General features: G+C 41.1%; 1 protein-coding gene and 1 non-coding gene across 6 annotated transcripts in view; both read left to right on the top strand.

Moving 5' to 3' along the window:
- TCEANC2 (transcription elongation factor A N-terminal and central domain containing 2) overlaps window positions 1-20,819 on the top strand; it is a 45,870-nt gene that overhangs the window by 14,978 nt on the left and 10,073 nt on the right. For all 5 annotated transcript variants that reach the window (XM_059884791.1, XM_005204597.5, XM_005204598.5 and 2 more), the window contains 1 exon segment: window positions 4,592-4,733. In XM_059884791.1, the coding sequence (XP_059740774.1) occupies window positions 4,592-4,733 (142 nt within the window).
- LOC112446110 (small nucleolar RNA SNORA42/SNORA80 family) lies at window positions 6,633-6,762 on the top strand. Its single transcript, XR_003034182.1, has one exon. It is a non-coding gene; the product is annotated as a small nucleolar RNA SNORA42/SNORA80 family (small nucleolar RNA).

The following is a 20,819-nucleotide window of genomic DNA, read 5'->3' as shown; positions in this document are numbered from 1 at the left end:
AGGCCATTTTAGTGCTGTTAATTAATCTAATTTCAGTATTGCTGGGTCTCAGGGAATCAGGAAGCCCAAGGAGCAGACAGAAATGGGGAAATGACTCGTTGGTGGAGCACTCAAAATATTTATCAGCTAAGTTTGCTGTCTTACATGGGCATGGTTTATGGCACCCCCCAAAACAATTAAAATAGTAACATCAAAGATCATTGATCACAGGTCATAATAAATATAATAATAATGGAGAAAGTTTGAAACATTGCAGGAATTATCAAAATATGACAGACACAAAGTGAGCATATGTTGGAAAAAATAGCATCTGTAGGCTTGCTCAATGCAGGGTTGCCACAAACCTTCAATTTGTTAAAAAAAAAAAAAAAAAGCAATATCTGCAAAGTGCAGTAAAGTGAAGTGCAGTAATACAAGGTACGCTTCTATATAGTTTTATGGAAACCAGGTACAGAGTTTGGGGGCTGGGATTTTAGGGCCAGTATGAGGATAGCAGATAAGGACCTGGAAGTCAACATAGGGCTACCATATTTTTGAAAAATGAACTAGAAAAATTCCATCCACCAGTCTAAGGAATCAGCATGAAGATTGTATTGTGTCAGGGTTTGGGTTCAAAAAAAGTTGACCCCATAATAAACTAGAACCTCACGATTATTACTGTGTGTGTGTGTATTTAACTTCATACTGTCAACAAAGCTGAAAAATTAACATAAAAACTGGTCCAGAACCAGGGAAATCCAAGGGCCTTGACAAAGGCAAAGGTGAGATTTCCATGTTAAGATACTTCTAAGCCTAGAGTACATAGGATTCCCATGGAAAACATTAAAAGTGTACTCATGGTCAAAACTTACAAAACTTACAGTAAAATAAATCACCAGGAGGGAGAATGAGCAGGTAGATTTAAGTAATAGAATTTCTACTCCAGGAAACATAGGTAGCAGTCTAAAAGAGATCTTAAATGTGTTAAAAATATTCACAGAGATAAAGAAAGGAATAGAAATGGTAAGGATAGGATAGTATGAAAAAAATGGGCAGATTTAGAGAGCAAAAAAACAGAATTTGTCCAATGAAAAAGCATATTTGTTGACAAATACATTGGACAGGTTAAAAGTAAAGTCATAGCTATGGAGAGAAATACTGAATTGAAAGCTGAAAAAAAAAGTATTAATCACTCAGTCATGTCTGACTCTGCGACCCCATGGACTGTAGCCCGCCAAACTCCCCTGTCCATGAAATTCTCCAGGCAAGAATACTGGAGTAGCCATTCTCTTTTCCAGGGGATCTTCTCAACCCAGGGATTGAACCTGGGTCTCCTGCATTGCAGGTAGATTCTTTACCATCTAAGCTACCAAGGAAGCCCAAATTGAAAGCTAGACCTGAGGAAATCACTAGAATGCATCCCACAGAAATAGAAATATGGCAGAAAAGTTAAGAGACTTGAAGGACAGGCAAAGAGACCACATATATTTCTAACAGGAGTTTTCTATAATGTAGAGACTTGGTATAGATTTCATTGAGTATCTTAAAAATTGTAGGGACAAACACTAAAATGATAGAAATAGAATGTATAACTTCCAAGACATGAGAGGAAAAACAAGATTAAGGAAAACTCGGGCTGTTAAATAAAATATAAGAAAGGAAGAAAAAAGGCAAAGAGAAAGTATGTCCAGTATATCAGGAATGATGATAAATGCAAATGGATTAACCATGCCTATTAAAAAATAGAAATTTTCAGATTGGATGGGGAAGGAGGAGCAAAATAAAGCAGCCATAAGTTACTAAAGCATGACCCAGAAAAGTTGAAAGTGAAGGATAGAAGACATACGAATATATAATAGGCAGGAGTTCACTAAAGCAGTGTTTATAATAGGAAAAATATGAGGGGGAGAAAATGCTAAATATGCATTAGGGGAATAGATTTTAATACGCTGAGACATTGTATATAAAAATAATGGAATAATATTCAATACTATCAAAATGGATCAACTGGGTTTATACACATCAGTATGGGTGAGTCAAACTATATTGAGTGAGAAGTGCAAGTTGCATAATATATTTATATCTACTTCCTACTGAAAATATCCCTTGCTGCTGCTAAGTCGCTTCAGTTGTGTCCAACTCTGTGCGACCCCATAGACAGCAGCCCACCAGGCTCCACCATCCATGGGATTCTCCAGGCAAGAACACTGGAGTGGGTTGCCATTTCTTTCTGCAATGAATGAAAGTGAAAAATGAAAGTGAAGTCGCTCAGTCATGTCTGACTCTTTAGCGACCCCATGGACTCCTACCAGGCTCCTCTGTCCATGGCATTCTCCAGGCAAGAGTACTGGAGTGGGTCTTCAGTATTTTGCCTTCTCCGAAAATATCCCTTACCTAGCTTCATTCATTTGTCTTTCATGCCATTTAACACCAATGTTATTTTATATTGTAACAGGCCATAGAAAAGTCCTGTGTCTCAATTTTGGTTAGGGTTCCTAAGGACTGAAAACAAAGTGTGTGTGTGTGCATGCCAAGTCGCTTCAGTCGTGTCTGACTCTGCGACCCCATGGAATGTAGTCTGCCGAGCTCCTATGTCCACGGGATTCTCCAGGCAAGAATACTGGAGTGGATTGCCATACCCTCCTCCAGGGGATCTTCCCCACCCAGGGATTGAACCCATGTCTCTTAGGTCTCCTGCACTAGCAGATGGGTTCTTTACTACTAGCGTCACCTGGGAAGCCTTGAGAACAAAGCATTAGGTATAAAGTGGTGTTCCCAAAAGTTATTCTAAACCATCTGTGCAGAACTTGTGAAGGCAGGATGTGAAGACCGGTTTTGGAATCCTGAACCTATCACCTATCTTAGGTAATAAGGAAAGTTGAAGGTAAAGAAAGGAATGAAAATTCCTTTGGATAAAATGGGATGGCTGTGGTATTTTCTTTTGGAGAACTTGACCTCAGTTCCTGGCGTTGGTAGACAGAGACCAGACCTGTGCCTGGGAAAGTCTAAAACCAGAAGGTTTTTACTGATGCCACTGAAAGGGAAGTGGTTGCATTTGGAAGGCTGTTATGCTCAGAGTTTTTCAGGGCAAAGATGCGGGCATAGCAGAGATAATACTGGTTAACCTGGAGTTGAATTAAAGGGGCTTGGTTCACAAGGATCCTTGGAAGGGTAATGGGACCCCTTCAGAGAATGTATGAAGCTGGTTGCCAGAAGCTGGAGACTTAGGGTAGACCTGTATGTGGCTGGCTGGAAGAGACCTTGCCAGTGCTGTGGGAATACCACAGGTGAGAGCTCAACCCTGGGAGCTGCCATGGGACCACAGAAACAGCTCACGAGAGAGAGTCAGCTTTTGACTATCTGCCAAGTCTAGAGAGTACTGAAACCTGGTGAGCACAGCATCGCAACCAAAAGTAAGGCTTTTCCTGTCTGTTACTGTACCTCCTTTTCCCAGTTTCAAACCTGGAAGGATCAGAGACTAAAGCAAACAAGCAGCTGGGGAAGGAGGAGAAGCAAAGATGGGGAAATAGAGAAGTCCCCAGACAACCCCTTCTCCCAGCACAGGCAGCTAGGCTAGACCCTGCCCAGGGCGGTAAATGAAGACTTTTTGGGGTTTCTTTTTATTAAACTATCACAGGCATGTAGCAAAGTAGACAAATCATGAGTGTACATCTTAAAGATTTTCACAACACATTTGTGTCACCAGTATCCAGATCAAGAAACAGGACATGAACCAGAAGCCCCTGTGCCCCTTCCCAGACCCTAACCGGCCCACCACCCCAAGGTATAATGATACAAAACAAGAAACAAAACTTTTTTGTTATTATAAAAGCAACTTTATTTTTTGTCTCCCAGTTTATTTTAAAAAATTATTAGTGAAAATAATTTTAAGTGCAACATAGTACAAAGACATTCCTCATCCCTTTCACCTGGATTGCTTGTTAATATTTTACAGTTAATGGAAAGATTCATGTCAACTTTAAGATGGTAGTTTTTTCTAGATATGGAAGGAAGGGATTAAAGGGTAAAGGGTGTAAGGAGACTTGAACTATATAGTGTTTTATTGTTTTATGTGAAATGGCAAAATGTAACTCTTTCATTATAAGTGGTCGAGTTACTCTAACTTTTTGTGTTTGAAGTTTTAAAAATTCTTCATACAAGAGAAGGTTTGAGTTTTACCATCTGGGAAGTAGGAAGCTGTTGAAGTGTGCTTTTTATTGTTGAAATAACTATGTCTTTATGAATTCTCTGCTCTCTGTCCTCCCCTATGGATTGAGACACTTAAGTGAGCTATAGGGTTGGTTCACCTCAGCATCGTTTTTCTTTTCTTCTCTTCCTTTTTGCCTCTCAGTGCTAAGTGCCCCGTGGTGTCCGACATGGTAAGATTAAAACTTGCACTTTTCCTAATAGATGTAACTCTCTTCCTGATTTGCAGTAAGCAGGGGCTGCTTTTAAGCAATTACCCATCATTTGGGGCCATCAATATACTGTGCTTTGGTTCAGGTCATAATCAATAATTCATATGTCAGTAGGAGCCCCATTAGCTCAGGTGAAGGCAGATGTCTTTCTAATGAAAATGTTCCATTTTCCAAATGACTTTTCTTTTTCCCAGAGAGTTGTGGTTATAGAAGACATAAAAAGATGGAAAACTATGTTGGAGCTTCCTGATCAAAGCAAAGAGAATCTAGTCGAAGCCTTACGAGAATTAAAGAAGAAAATACCTTCCAGAGAAGTGTTAAAGTCAACAAAGATAGGTATGTTCCTTCTGAATTTTATGAGAAGTACTTCTGTTTTATCTCCTTCCTCCTTCCTCTCTCTCACAAACATAGTTATCTATCATATCAGTACTTCTCAAACTATCTGTGGTGAGAGACCATTGTTTAAAAAATTCTCCATTGATTGTAGACTAATACTTTTATAGTATAATAAAATTAACAATTAAATGAAATTAAAATATGCAGAGTGCAAGCCCTATTTCTAAAAAAATTAGATTCAACAGATGTGGAAGTACTTTGTCAGACTACTATAAAAGTTTCTAAATGCTTACTTCAGTTTCTGTACTTATTGCATGATCTGTGGGTAATGTTTTGAGTGTGCTTGATGCTGGGTGTGCAAAAATGAAGAAGACATGATTGTGACGTCAAGGAATTTAGGGTTTGGTGGAGAAACCAGCAAGTAGACAAGTGTAAGTAGTAAAATAGTTTAGATTAAAAATTAAAATATATGAATAATGTCTGTGGTACCATTCTGATCTGTGCAAGGTGTATGCTGGCACAGAGAACAGAGTAGTCTTACATCTGGGGAATTCAGAAAAAACTCCGTAGAAGAGGCAACAGGTCACTTAAATCTTGGCTTTTCTGTCTTAAGTAGAAGTAACTTCCAAAGCATGGTTTGTAAAAGCAAAATGATAGCATCTTACATCACTTATTACAGCATTGGAGTTATCTTAAGAGGTAAGTCAGGAACTACATCGAATTACCGTTCTAGTACAGTACACAACTGTGAATAATATGCGAGGGAGGGCCAACATGTGTTCCTCAAGCTGCTCCCAAGTCCCCAGGGAGTCCAGGGTAGTCATTCACAGCTGCTGTGCTTGCCCTCACCCGTGCAGCCATTGCCTTCTCTGCCTCCCCTTGACCTCTTGTTCATGAGAAGCAGGAGAGAGAGTAGCTTCAGACTGGCGCTAACAGCTGGCAAGAGCTGTGTGAAATCCCCCAGAGGTTCCCCCAAGAGTCTTGAGAGTTGCACCCCTGTAATATAAACCAGAATCTGAGAAAATTAGATGCTTAAAGAACATAAAACCCTATCATTATAGCCAAGGAGATTCTCCCATCTGCTGCTGGATTTTCTCTTTATAGGTTGTGGTCACTAGAGGGCAATAAGACCATTCATATGAGCAGATAAGGTATTTCCACCAGTAGAGGGTACTAGTGGTTAATATTTTATGATGTGTACATGTACATATGTGTATATATATGTTCATATTTAGGCACACCGCAAATACACTTACAATCAGATCTTAAATATCGACATAATAGACTGGAATTATCCTACACTACAGAACAGATGACAGTTTTAAAAATCATTTCTGTTTGTCCTTTGAGTACAGTTGCAAGTATGCTAAGTACAATTACGAGTATGCTTTCAAGAATGGGCGTGTCTGATGTTCAGGAATTTCAATTCAAGGATCATAATGAAACCACAGCAAGGGGGTATGACTTAGGAGGACCTGGAAACCATCCAACATTTGAGTCTTGACCTTATCCCGGGCCTTGCCTAAGGTTGTGTGGAATATAAGGGTTCCTCGGTTCCTTTGTAGTTATGTTAGGTGCTAGCCTGAAGATTCATTTGTATCATTGCCTGAGAATGTTTACATTCTCCCACCTTTAGAGTCCTTCCTGTCCCTGTCCCATGAGATTTCTGTGAGTGCTCTGATGATGAGGAGAAGTTAGATCAAGGAGTACGTGTGTTGAGAGTAGAGAAGATGTTAAAGAATGTGTCATGCAGGACTATGTCATGTGAGCTGTACAGAGAGAGCATGGTGCATTGCAGAGACTAAAAGCAGTCTGGTATATTTGAAATGTAATCAGTTAGAGAGTCTGGATCAGATGGAAAAGACTCTTTGTAAGTCATTTGAAACTGTTTGGTCTTAGGCATGAGTTTGGGTTTATGGCAGGCTGTCCCCCAGGCCTCTCATAGCATCCCATGACAGAGCAAACTGGCCCCAAACCATTGCCTGGCCTCTGTCTGTAGGCTGCAGGCACTGAAGTGGGTTGCACAGTGGGAAAAAAACCCGAAAATGTTGTCTTAGCATGTGTATTAGTTACCTGTCTCTGTGTAAAAATTACCCCCATGTTTAGCAGCTAAAGTATTTGTTGTCTCACACAGGTTTTCTGAGGGTCAAGAATCTGGGAGCTGTTTATCTGAGTACTTCTGACTCATGGTCTGTTAAGAGGTTACAATCAAGCTGTTGACTGGGGCTGTAATCATCTGAAAGCTTGAGCAGGGCTTGAAGATCTGCTCCTAATGGGTCACTTACAGGATTGCTTATAGAAGGCCTCAGTTTCTTATCAGCCCTATGCCTGGGCTTATATCTTTATAGGGCTGCTCATGGCATCATGGTTGACTTTCTCCAGAGTAAGTGATCCAAGAGAGAATAACCAAGATGGAAACCACAGTATCTTTTATCATCTTATCTTGGAAGTGACATACCATTGCTTCCATTATATTCTGTTGATCACACAGACCAACCTGGGTACAGCTTGGGAGACAACTACACGTGGGTTATGAACACCAAGAGGTGAGGATCACTGGGGCTGTCTTGTAGACTGGCTATCACAGCATGTGTTTCTTTAAATTTAACCTAGATATATTCTTCTTCCTGGACCTGCGGATTTATGTTCATTTGTAGAAGTTTTACAGTGGTTATCTCTTCAAAGCACCTCCTTTTCATTGTCTTGGGATTCTACAATTAGAAATAGGTTAGAGCTTTAATTTTCCATTTTCTTTAGCTCATGTGTCTCCTTGTCTCTCATAAAATTGTGGGCAATTTCTTCAGAGATATGTCTTCCAAGTCACCAATTCTCTTTTCAGTTGACTCTAATTTGCTATCTCACCCATTCATTGAGTTCTTTCTTCCTGAAACCATTTTTTTTAATTTTTGCAAGCTTTCTTTCTTCCCAAAATCTGTCTCTTTTAAATGTTATTTGTACACACACTTTAAATGTTATTTGTGCCTTTTTATGTCTGCAAACATATAGTGTATAGTTCTTCTGTAGTCATCTGACTATTCTAATATTTGTTGTCCTTAGGGTTTAACTCTAGTGTTTATTGTTTCTGTTGACTCTCCTGGTGTTTGCCTTTCCCTGTGCTTGTTGATTTTTCTTTTTTTTTTTTTTTTGGCTGTGCTATGAGGCTTGTAGGATCTTAGTTCCCCAAGCCAGGGATTGAGCATAGGCCCTCAGCAACAGAAGCACAGAGGCCTAACCATTGAACTGCCAGAGAATTCCTTGTTTGTTGATTTTTAATTGTGAGCTCATTATTTTCTTTCAATATGTGGAATTCTGTGAGGCTAAACTGGAAACATTTCTTTGTAGAGGGGGTTAGCTTCTTTTTTGTTTGTGCCAGTAGTCAAGAACCACTTCTGACCTGAAATGCTTTACTGCCCCACTCAAGGATCCTAGCTCAGAATCAGAGTCCCCGCATTAGCTCTCTCATTTCACCACTGACCCAAAGCAGAGTATTTCAGTAGTGCTGCTATTAGTCGGCCCTTAGGATAACCCTATGCCTTTAGCCTCCGCTTATTTTTTTTGAGATGACTTTTATCCAGAATCAAATTGTATTGCAGTGAAAGTGTAGCTTTAGTCCACTATAAAACCTCAGATCCTAAAGATCATAAGTGGTTGTTATCAAAGGATTTTTGAATTCTTATTTGCAGTTTAGAAATACCTGTCTCTGCCATAGGGGAAGAGTGTTTGAGGAAAGCAAACCTGGAGGCAGAAAGCCCAGTTAGGAAGCTACTAAAACATCTAGATGAGAAATTAGGGTGGCCCGGAAGGAGTTGTAATCATGAGGATGGAGAAATGTGGTTGGAATCAAGAGACATAAATGCATTAAAATCCAGTGAACCTAGAAGTTGATTGGATGTTGGGGAATGAAAAGAGTGAAGGCTGAGGCCCAGATTTCTGATACGGACAAATAGGTGTGTGGCAGCACTACTCATTAGGATAGGAAACAGCATGTTTGGAGGTGGGGGGAATGGTAAGTTCAGTTTTGGACTCACTGTGTTTGACATATTGTGGGACATCCAAGAGGAAATATCCAACAGAATGTTGGATATATAAGGCTAGAGCTAAGGAGGGACTATAAATATATACTTGAGAGTCACCATCAGCATGTAGTGAGAAAGCAAGGCAATTGCCCGGGAAGAGTATGTAGGAAAAGCAAAGAGCCAAATCCCACATCCTGAAGCACACCAACAGGCAAGAGGCTTGTGGGAGACTGGAAAGGTGTGACTGGGGAAACAGGAGAGAATGTTGCTGTGGAAAGAGAAAGAGTGGTTCTGAGAGGGGATTCGTCAGCACTGTCCATCGTTGTCAAAGGCCAAAGAAACGAATTTTAAAGTGCATGTTGGATTTTGCAAAGTAAGGTCATTCATGATTTTGCTAAGGACAGTTTCAAAGGCATGGTTAAGGGCAGAAGCTTGAGTGAAGAGGAGGTAAGGAAATGAACTGTGAAAATAGACAACTCTTTCAAGAAGTTTGGTATTGAAAGAGAGAGGTGGCAATATCAGAAAGGAATGTGGGATTGAAAAATGTTCTAATTTTAAAAATAGAGAAGACAACCTGTTGAGCAACAGGTTCGTAGGGAGGCCTTAATCAGGGAGAATGGACTGGACTTTGCAGGAATTGGCTGTGGAAATGAGAATGCCAGGATGCCTCTCATAGCCTCATGTGCTTGCTTTCTGCCTTCACATACACTTAAATCTTCTCCTTTAATTGTCTGTCATCTTTTCCGGATACCTTGTTTCTCTTCTTCTTTATATAGTCAGATTCCTTTCAATATGATTAATAATCGCAACTCCCATTTCTGGCTCTTCCACTCTCTCGTTCCATGCTGGCTTCACCCACAACCACTGTTCTTCTCTCTCGGGACACAAGTGATTTCATCCTATCCAAATCCAATAGTCTTGTCTCAGTTCTCATCTTCCCAGAACCATGAATTTGAGACCATTGATTACTCTCTTTTCTGTTAACATAAATGACACTGAACTTGTTGGTAATTCTTTGTCTATTTTATCAATGTTTATTTCCTTCAAGTCCTTGTCTGAGTTTGTAATTACTTATTTGGTTATTTACTTTGTTGTTTTTATTTACAGTGACTCTATGCCAGCAGGACCATGCTGTGTATTTTATTCACCAGTGTGTTTTAAGCATTAATGTGGCCTATGCTCAGGATATATTCATCAAATGAATGAAAATGACAAAATCAAACAAGGTTTTCTCCATGGTATTTCTAGCTTTCTGTATTCCTGTTTCTTGCCTCTCTCTGTTTCTTCCATCTTTGTTCCCTGTCCTCTCAGAGGGGACTGTTCCATAAAGCTCGGAGACCTCAGTCTTTGGCTCTGCTTTAGAGCACTTAGCCAGAGAGGCTGTTCACTTCTTCACTTAACTGAGGCCTTAATTCAGACAACTCCTGGATATGCGTCTCCTGTCCTGATCCATTTCTGAATCTTAGATTTTTAGAATTACTGTTCTAATTTACATTAGTACCATTTCCAATAACATCTTGTTTTCATTTGCTGTATAGAATGGATTGTTTTCTATTGGCTTATTGGCACTCTGCCCTCTTTGTGTGAATTTTTGTGTTGTCTATTGAGATCTTATAATTTTTGTTATCTGTATTTGAACTTTATAAATGTCAATGTCATAAACTTATAAATCCATTTAGCTACCTCAATTTATAAACAAGGTAGACAGATGAAGTGACTTATCCAGGGCCACATAGTGGGTTAGCACCGGAGATGTAATGAGAACCCAGGTCTCTTGGGGCAGTGTTCTTTCTTGGTTAGCAGACTGCCATTGTGCCCTGAATCCCAGCCATATGTGCCTTTATTTTATTGGACTATCTCTATGGGTTCTGCCATCTGCTCAAGCTCACCTCTTTTAAATCAGAATTTAGTGCCTTTTCTTGTGTACGTCATATGGGAGTTTTCTCCTAGTATTTTCATTTTAGTCAGTGTTTGCTCTGACATAAACTCTCTAGGACCAAATGTCCAATAGGCAGTTAGAGATGGAGAACTGAAACTCAGATGAGAGATATTTAGACTAAAAATCTGTATTTGGAACACATTTGCCTGGAGGCGTTTGCTTAAAATCATTTAAGTGGATGAATTATTTGAGTAAAAGAAAAGATTAAAGGGCTGAAGGATTGAAATGAGGAGAATATCCGTGGAAGGAAAGTGGGAAGAGGAAGTGGAGCTGCTGAAGAAGTGGATGGAGTGTAATTAGAGGAAGAGAACTAGGGCCATGCAGTGACCTGTGGACTAAGGAGGAGAGTGTTTTAAGAGACAGGGAAAGTGAGTGGCCTCACGGTTCTCAAGTGGTCTGGGAAGTTGAGGGCTAGCTGGGCAAAAGCCTTTGGATCTGCCTCTTAATCGGGCCTCCGTGGCTTGAATACCTTTATTATAAAGGAAACCAGTGGGCAGGGGGTGTCAGTAAATGGCTGGTAAGGCAGTGTAGTTAGGCCTTGCACCCAGCCTACAAGGAGAGCATGCTCTACTTCTGCAATACTGCAGATATAAATAATCTGGGAAAGGTTTTAAGTCAATCATATTGATCTGATTTTCATTTATAATTGATTAACAACAAAAAACCCTATACTTACAAAATGCTTTCCCCACTATGACTTCCCTGGAGGAGGAAATGGCAACCCACTCCAGTATTCTTGCCTGGAGAATCCCATGGACAGAGGAGCCTGGCAGGCTACAGTCCATGGGGTCGAAAAGAGTTGGACACGACTGAGTGACTAAGACACTGTGACGTCATTTGATCTATATAACAATTCTATAAAGTAAATATTATTATTTTCTCATTTTACAAATGAGAACACTGAGGCTTAGAGAGTTTAATGTAACTTGCCCCAGTTCAGGAAACAAAATAAACTACAAAGCTAAGAGGGACTTAGGCCATGTCTTGCCACCTCCTGAAACCCAAAGATGCACCTTGGCAGGCTCAAGGTGCTTGAGCTGGGTACCTTGGACCTTTAAGGCCCAGAGGAAACATAATCTTCTTTGTGAAGCAAAAGTGTTTGTTGAGTGAGTGAATGAGTTAGTGAGTGAATGAATGACTGGGTATGTGATTTGACTTGCCCAGGTTCACAGGGTAACTTAGTGGCAAGGTACTTTCCAGCGGCCTTCCTTTCTCAGGTTGTTCTATAGATTCACACTGTTTTAGCAATCCTGAACTACTGAGACGCTCCTGTATTCATTGTCTAGGAATAGTGCCATACAAACTGCCGCAAAATTGTTGTTGCTATTGTTGTTCAGTTGCCAAGTCGTGTCCAACTCTGTGAACCATGAACTGTAGCACTCCAGGCTTCCCTGTCCTTCACTATCTCCCAGAGTCTGCTCAAATTCAAGTCCATTGTGTCGATGATGCCATCCAACCATCGCATCCTCTTTCACCCCCTTTCTCCTCCTGCCCTCAATCTTTCTCAGCATCAGGGTCTTTCCCAGTGAGTCAGCTGTTAGCATCAGGTGGCCAAAGTATCAGAGCTTCAGCTTCAGTATCAGTCCTTCCAATGAATATTCAGGGTTGATTTCCTTTAGGATTGACTAGTTTGATCTCCTTGCTGTCCAAGGGACTCTAAAGAGTCTTTCCCAGCACCACTATTCAAAAGCCAGAAAATTAATGGTTTAAACATTAGATTTATTATCTTACATTTCTGTATGTTAGACCTTTAGTACAGGTCTCAGCTAAAATCACGGTGTCAGTAGGGCTGCAATCCTCCTGGAGACTCTAGGGGACAATCGGTTTCATTGCCTTTTCCAGTTTCTAGAAGCCGCCTGCTTTCTGTGGCTTGTGATTCCCTTCCTCCATCTCCAAAGCTGGTAATGGTGGGTTGGATTTTTCTCACACCTCATGTCTCTGACCCACTCTTCTGCCTCTAAGAACTTATGTGATTAGATTGGCCCCACCTAGGTAATCCAGACTCATCTCTTCATTTTGGGGTCCTTGACTTTAATCACGCCTTTTTCCTTGTAAGGCAACATATTCATAGGTTCTGAGGTTTAGGGCATGGATATCTTTGGGAACATCATTTTGCCTATCACAGCGCTCCAATTACACTGCTCTTTCAGCTTCTCTGCTCTTGTTCACTCCACTGCTTGTCAAGACTTAGGACAAGAATTGCCTCTTGCATGGTATTCCCTGGCCCATTTGCCAGCCAGATTGACTTCTCTGTCCTTTTGACTCTCCTTTGGGTTCCCGTTTCAACACTGTCTGAGAACCTGTGACACTTGGCTGCATTTGTTTTTGTTTAGATGTCTTCTCCTGTGCTTAGACCTCTGTGGAGCTCCTTGAATAAAGGGCTATGTCTTGTTCAACATTCTATCCCAAGTTCTAGCACAGGGTCTGGTACTTAACTAAGTATTTGATAATGTTTGTTAAATGAGCAAAAGACCACTTCCTGCAGGGAGTTTTTCTTAACAATGTGCTGGGATGCAGAAACCCCATACTCTCCAACCCAGGGGACTTGACCTAGATCATAAGACCAGCCAGTGGCACTGCTTGCTTTAAAACATAAACTTCATGGAGCAAATAATGACTTTTTGCAGATCATTAACTTCCTTGATGTAGCTACTGACCAACTTGTGACCTTGGGGAAAGGTCATGGAGCCTCATTTTTTCATCTGAATCAGGAGGAGGTAGGACTATATGATCACTGGAGGCAACAGTATAGGTTTAATACTTGCGCCCTGGAGCCAGACTGCCTACATTTGAAACTTGGCCTTGCTGCTTATTTGCTGTGTCCTGTGCAAGTTCCTTAAACTCTTAGTTCCTCAGGTTCTTTACCTGTCAAACAGGGTATCATAGCACCTACCTCATAGGGTTGTTCTGAGAGTTCATTGACTTAAGTGTAGAGTGTTCAGTGCAGTGGCTAACTGTCATTATTCTTATCGCGAAATTCATTTTCTGATCTAAAGTTTCACTGTGCCTTGTGTTTTATAGAAGGCGGTTCCTTAGGCCTCCTCTCTTCTCTTCCTGCCCCAGACTGAATGCCTTCCCTGCTGACACTCCTCCCTTTGTCACCCTGTTACTGGCAAATCTTGCACCCCCCATTCTCCTTAGACCTGCCCTGCTTGGAGTGTTTGCCTGGTGTTGGGAGAGCCTTCTGACCAGGCTGGGTGGGGCTGCAGTGGGGGACACTGTGGAGTATACTGCCCCCTGCGGGCCAGGAGCAGTGATCACTTGTCCTGGCCTGAGAGCCCACGTTTTCTGCCATCTGGCCACCTCTCAGGACCTGTGCTCTTCTGATTTGGGAATATCAAGAAGGTGAACAACATTATCTCAACAGAGCTTTATTGAACACTCCCTATATGCCAGTCCCTAATGACTGAGGAGGACAGGGTGTTGGGTTAAGTGTGCAGACTCTAGGGTCAGGCAGCTGTGCTCAGATTCTGGCTTCCACGCTTACTAGCTGTGAGGCCAGGGCAGATTGCTTTGCTGAGCTTCAGTTTCTCACTTGTAAAAAGAGATATAACAATAGTATTTAATTCATTTTTTAGTTATTAAAAAATGAGATAATTCCTATAAAATTTGGAGTAGTAAACAAGAAGCATTCTTAGCAGTGGGTAAGAATTAGAACCTTTTCATTCAGTACTTTAGAGTATAGTTCCATTATTTTGTTTGCAATTGTGTGATTTTCCCAATCAGCTGTATCCATATTCAGATGTTACTACAAAGCCAATTTGAAAGCCAAATGTAAACTTTTTTTTTTTTTTTAATATAACTGATTCAGTTCAGCAAACATTTCTTGAATGATTTGTGGTAGGCACTGTGCTGGGAGCTGGGAATGTATCTTGGAGTAAGGAGTAAGGTGTGGAGTTCTGCCCCCAAGATGTTTACATCAAGCTTAGAGGTAAAAATGAGCATTTAACCTTTCTAGGCAGAGGAAACTGTGAGCTAAGGTACAGAAATTTAAGAAGGCCAGACAGCCTGACCCCAAACAAGGGCATGCAAACTGTTCTCTATGACTAGAACTTTGTCCCTGGGGGGCAAGATGTAGGAAGGTTGAGACTGAAGAAAGAGAGAGACATGGTAAGAGATATGGCCAAAGAGGTTCCAGGGCATTGAGGGCTTGAATCTATACTGAGAAATTAATTTGAAGACAGAGGAGAAAGCCACTGAAGGGCTTCCAGTAAGGGAATGATGTGATCAAATTGTGTTTTTAAAAGGTTAATTAACTTTAATATGGAGGATGAATCGGAGAAAGCCAGTCTGGGGACAAAGATTGGTTAGTAAGTCATTGCAGTAGACCGGTGAAGACGTGATGAGGACCTGAATCAGGGCAGCAGTGAGACTAAAGCGGGAAGTGAGAAAAAGGAAAAGTTAGAAGAAATGTTAAGGAGATAAAAACGATGAGTGAGTAGCACTGCCATGAAATACAGGAGGAGGGACTGAGGGGGAAGTGATGAGTTCCACTTTCCATTTTAGAAATGCTGAGCTAGAGGTGGCTTGCAAAATAAGCAAGTAGAGCTGTCCAGCAGGGGCTGGATACATGGGTCTTGAGCTCAGTGAGAGCCTTTGGAAGTCATCTGCTTGCAGATGGTAGTTGGGCCCCAGAAGCGGGTAAGATTACTCAGGAAAAACAGTTGAAGAAAGAAGAGAAGAGGCCAAGGACAATGCCCCAGCTAGGCTGCACTGGTAATTAAAGGTTTGGCAAGGCACATAACCAGCAGAAGAGATGGAGAAGGAAGAGGAGAACCATTAACAGGTGGTACCTCAAAAAGCGGTGGAAGAGAATATTTCAGAAGGAAGAAGGCAGCAGTGCCAGATGCCACAGAGTGATAAAGTAACATCACGATAAAAAGGTCCAGTGGACAAGTAGAAGCACTCTCTTTTTGAGGGACTTCTGCATCTTCATTTCTCAAGGAGAAAGCTGGATCAACAGTGCCTTTCTTGGGAAGAGAAAAGGATAAGGTGGGGAACACATGAAGGGAAAGATCTCTATTCCAAAGACACTCAAATGCACCTACAGTATACCATTTACCAGCTTTTTTAGGATTCCTTACAGGTTGAGCCAACCCATGAGATTTTGAGTTGAACTGCATAGATACACACAGTCCCACTACTTAGAAGAGACCCTCGTAAATAATTTCTTTACAGAATTTTTTAGACTCTTTCTCTGCATGTGAGCAAATATATGTATTTATATGTGTATGTGTGTGTGTGTATACAAATGTAATTTTAAAAATAAATATTGACTTATACTATGCAGGCTCTTCTGAGAACCTGAATAAAGTAATCATCTTTCCACGTTACTACATATAGAGCGATTGCAGTCTTTAGTGGCTGCAAAGTATTCATTGTTCAATCGCTCAGTCATGTCTGACTCTTGGTGACCCCATGGACTGCAGCACACCAGGCCTCCCTGTCCATCACCATCTCCTGGAGCTTGCTCAAATGCATGTCCATTGAGTCGATGATGCCATCTAACCATCTTGTTCTCTGTCGTCCCCTTCTCCTCCTGCCTTCAGTCTTTCCCAGCATCAGGGTCTTTTTTACTAAGTCAGCTCTTCCCATCAGGTGGCCAAAGTATTGGAGCATCAGCATCAGTCCTTCCAAAGAATATTCAGGATTGATTTCCTTTAGGATTGACTGATGTGATCTCTTTGCAGTCCGAGAGACTCAAAAGTCTTCTCCAACACAACAGTTCAAAAGCATCAATTCTTCAGCACTTAGCCTTCTTTATGGTCTAACTCTCACATCCATACATGACTACTGGAAAAACCATAGCTTTGACTATGCAGTCCTTTGTTGGCAAAGTAATGTCTCTGCTTTTTAATATGCTGTCAAGGTTTGCCATAGCTTTTCCTCCAAGCATCAAGGGTCTTTTAATTTCATGGCTGCAGTTACCATCTACAGTGATTTTGGAACCCAAGAAAATCAAGTCTCACTGTTTCCATTGTTTCCCCATCTATTTGCCATGAAGTGATGGGACTGGATGCCATGATCTTAGTTTTTTTGAATGTTGAGTTTTAAGCCAGCTTTTTAACTCTTCTCTTTCACCTTCATCAAGAGGCTGTTCACTTTCTGACATAAGGATAGTGCCGTATGCATATCTGAGGTTATTGATATTTCTCCTGGCAATCTTGATTCCACCTTGTGCTTTATGCAGCCTGGAATTTCTCATGATATAACTCTGCATGTAAGTTAAATAAGCAGGCTGACAATATATAGCCTTGATGTACTCCTTTCATTTAACAAATTGGACCCTTAATGGTGAGCTTGTAGGTTGTTTTTAGCTTGTTGCTGCTGTACACAGTACTGTAATGAATATGTTTATACATGAATCTAATTTGCACACATTGGCAGGGCTGTGTGTAGGTTTAATTCCAGAGTTTGTGTCTCACTCATGTGTATCTACAGCACCAGGCAGTTAGTGGGTGCTCAATATAAGTATTAAAATGCCCTGGGGCTTCCCTGAAAGCTCAGTAATAAAGAATCTGCCTGCCAATGCAGGATCATTCCCCCTGTTCAGTCCCCGATTTGGGAAGATTCCACATAATGTGGAACAACTGAGCCCATGCGCCACAACTATTGAAGCTGTGCTCTAGAGCCTGGGAGCCGCAACTACTGAGCCCACTTCCTGCAATTACTGAAGTCTGTGCACCACAGCTAGAGAGTAGCCCCTGCTTGCCGCAACCAGAGAAAAGCCCACACAGCAACGAAGACCCAGCACAGCCAAAAATAAATAAAATTATAAAATGCTCTGAATTTAGGTCTTTGAGGTCCTGCAGTGTCTCATTTATCTTGGTATTTTTGGCATCCACAACAGTGACCAACAGCACAAAAAAATTGTTTTCCGAATGAATAATCTCAAGGATATGGAGAACTCTGCCCAGAAAAGAAAAGTGTTGAGTACTGACTTCAACTTTTAAATGCCATGTGTTTCAGAAGCACTTCACTAAGCATCGCCAGCTAGGAAGCACCTTGAGCCATTTCTAACAGGGGCTCCGCATTCCTCCCCTTCCCCTTCCTCTGTGTACTGAGTGTTGATATACTTCTTTCCCTGGGCAGTAGAAAGACTTGGTAAAAATTCTTGACAGATAATTGGGTAGACACAAGTTAAAGACTCTTGTCTTCCCTTAAAAGTTACATTTTGTTCTCACCTCCAGGATGCTACTCACAGAACCTTTAAAGCAGGGACGGTTTCTCATTCAGCCCCACACGACTAGTGTAGTTCCTCATACGAAGAGTAGGCCTTCAGTCGACGTGTGGGAAGTAAATAAATCCAGCGAGTGTTGAACTGTGCAGTTGGCGTGATCTGAGAAATTTTCTAAATGTTTTGACCATCTTCTCAAATTTGAATTCTCCATTTTCTTCTGTTCATTGATTCCTCTTTTATTATATATTAAATTTTGTGTACACTAGGATTTGCTCCCGAGCTTCGTTTTTTTAATTCGTAGATCGATCGATCTGTTTTTTTGGTGCCAGTCCATATAATTTTAGTGGCTTTATAATATGTTCTAGTATCTTATAAGTCTAATTATACCTCAGAATTCCTCTTTTTCAAAATAGTATTTTATACTCTTGTTTTTCTAAAATAAGTCTAAAATTCTGAAACTATTACAGCATTGTTAATCAGCTATCAGTTCAGTTCAGTCACTCAGTCGTGTCCGACTCTTTGTGACCCCATGAACCACAGCACGCCAGGCCTCCCTGTCCATCACCAACTCCCAGAGTCTACCCAAACCCATGTCCATTGAGTCGGTGATGCCATCCAACCATCTCATCCTCTGTCATCCCCTTCTCCTCCTGCCCTCAATCTTTCCCAGCATCAGGGTCTTTTTAAATGAGTCAGCTCTTTGCATCAGGTGGCCAAAGTATTGGAGTTTCAGCTTCAACATCAGTCCTTCCAATGAACACTCAGGACTGATCTCCTTTAGGATGGACTGGTTGGATCTCCTTGCAGTCCAAGGGACTCTCAAGAGTCTTCTCCAACACCACAGTTCAAAAGCATCAATTCTTCTGCGTTCAGCTTTCTTTATAGTCCAACTCTCACATCCATACATGACTACTGGAACAACTATAGCCTTGACTAGACGGACCTTTTGGACTTTGTTGGCAAAGTAATGTCTCTGCTTTTCAATATGCTGTCTAGGTTGGTCATAACTTTCCTTCCAAGGAGTAAGCATCTTTTGATTTCATGGCTGCAGTCACCATCTGCAGTGATTTTGAGCCCCAAAAAATAAAGTCAGCCACTGTTTCCACTGTTTCCCCATCTATTTGCCATGAAGTGATGGGACCAGATGCCGTGATCTTAGTTTTCTGAATTTTGAGCTTTAAGCCAACTTTTTCACTCTCCTCTTTCACCTCCATCAAGAGGCTCTTTAGTTCTTCACTTTCTGTCATAAGGGTGGTGTCATCTGCATATCTGAGGTTATTGATATTTCTCCCAGCAGTCTTGATTCCAGCTTGTGCTTCCTCCAGCCCAGCATTTCTCATGATATACTCTGTATATAAGTTAAATAAGCAGGGTGACAATATACAGCCTTGACGTACTCCTTTTCTATTTGGAACCAGTCTGTTGTTCCTTGTCCAGTTCTAACTGTTGCTTCCTGACCTGCATACAGGTTTCTCAAGAGGCCTACTACTCAGATATAAAATAAAAAATTAATAAAATGAGTGTAAAGCTGTTTGGATGTATTCTAATAAAAGTGGCCTACTGATGTTTTTTATCATAGTTACATTAAAACTACAAATTAATTTTTATATTGACATCTCTGTACTAGTCTTTCCATCATATAATATGATATATGTTCCTCTTTCATTCAGATTTTCTGTTGCATATTTTAGTAAAGGCATATGTATTTCTTCATACGGGTTTCTCATTCCTCAACATTTACCATACACCCATTCTCCTGACCCCTACTTCCTGCCACTGTGTTTTCTGCTGGAGATACAAAGATGAATGTGTCACAGCTCATGCCCTCAAGGAGCTCACTTTGGTGGCAAGAGAGATAACTGATCAGATAATTACAACTAATTATAATAGTTATTGTGATGAACAGAAGCATAAGATGCTAAGGAATCACAGAGGAGAGTTACCAACCAAGATGGGGGGTTATTAAGACTTCAAGGATGAGAGGACTCCTGAACTAGAGCAGAATAGAAGTTAACCAGATGAAGAAAGAAGAAAACATACTCTAGGCAGACAAAATGCTCTTTGGAGTATATGTTCAAAAGTAAAGAGATGAGAAAATTATTGAAGTGTCTTAGGAACTGCAGCGGAGAAGGCAATGGCACCCCACTCCAGTACTCTGCCTGGAAAATCCCAGGGATGGGGGAGCCTGGTGGGCAGCTGTCTATGGGGTCACACAGAGTCGGACACAACTGAAGTGACTTAGCAGCAGTAGCAGTAGGAACTGCAGTAGCTAGAATATCACACGACAGCAGGCTGACAGCTGGAAACAAAACTGGGAGGGAGACGGGAGGGTGGCGGATTGTGAAGGTCCTTGTGTGACAAGAGAGAAGAATTTGGGTATGGGATTGAAAGATTTAAGTGGGGGAGTGTAATGGTCAGATTAATGTTTTAGAAAAAATATCCCTGAAAGAGAAAATAATAAAGTTAAATAAAGGTCACTCTGGCTGCAGTGTGGAAGATGGCATTCAGGGTTCCAAACTTCAGCTGACAGGCCAGCAGGCTGCTGGAGTCATCTGGAGGCGACATGCCCTGCGGTAACGGCCGTGGTGATGGAGGTGGCGCTTAGGAGTGGTTCCAGAGCTACGAAGGAGACAGGCACATACACAAACAGCAAGCACGGGCACATGCGGCCCCCTCTTGTTAATGTGCTGCTAAGTGGTTTATGGTTTTCACTAGTTTAAGCATGACTTTCCCTCTATTATATTCTGTTTATGGCTAACATAAAAAAGCTATTGATTTTTTAAAAAATACACCTACCTTGATATTCTTACACTTTTTAATTCTAAGTACTTACTTGATTTTTTTTTTGGCTTTTCTATGTGTTTACTTCTATCTAAGTATTTTTGCTATGGTAGTTTTCGACCTTTTCCCTCTTTTTCCATTTTTATAATGAAAATCTCAGACAGTCACAA

Source organism: Bos taurus, chromosome 3 (genome assembly GCF_002263795.3).
Source record: "Bos taurus isolate L1 Dominette 01449 registration number 42190680 breed Hereford chromosome 3, ARS-UCD2.0, whole genome shotgun sequence".
In the NCBI taxonomy this organism is placed as follows: Eukaryota; Metazoa; Chordata; class Mammalia; order Artiodactyla; family Bovidae; genus Bos; species Bos taurus.
This window is presented reverse-complemented; position numbering and strand designations above follow the sequence as displayed.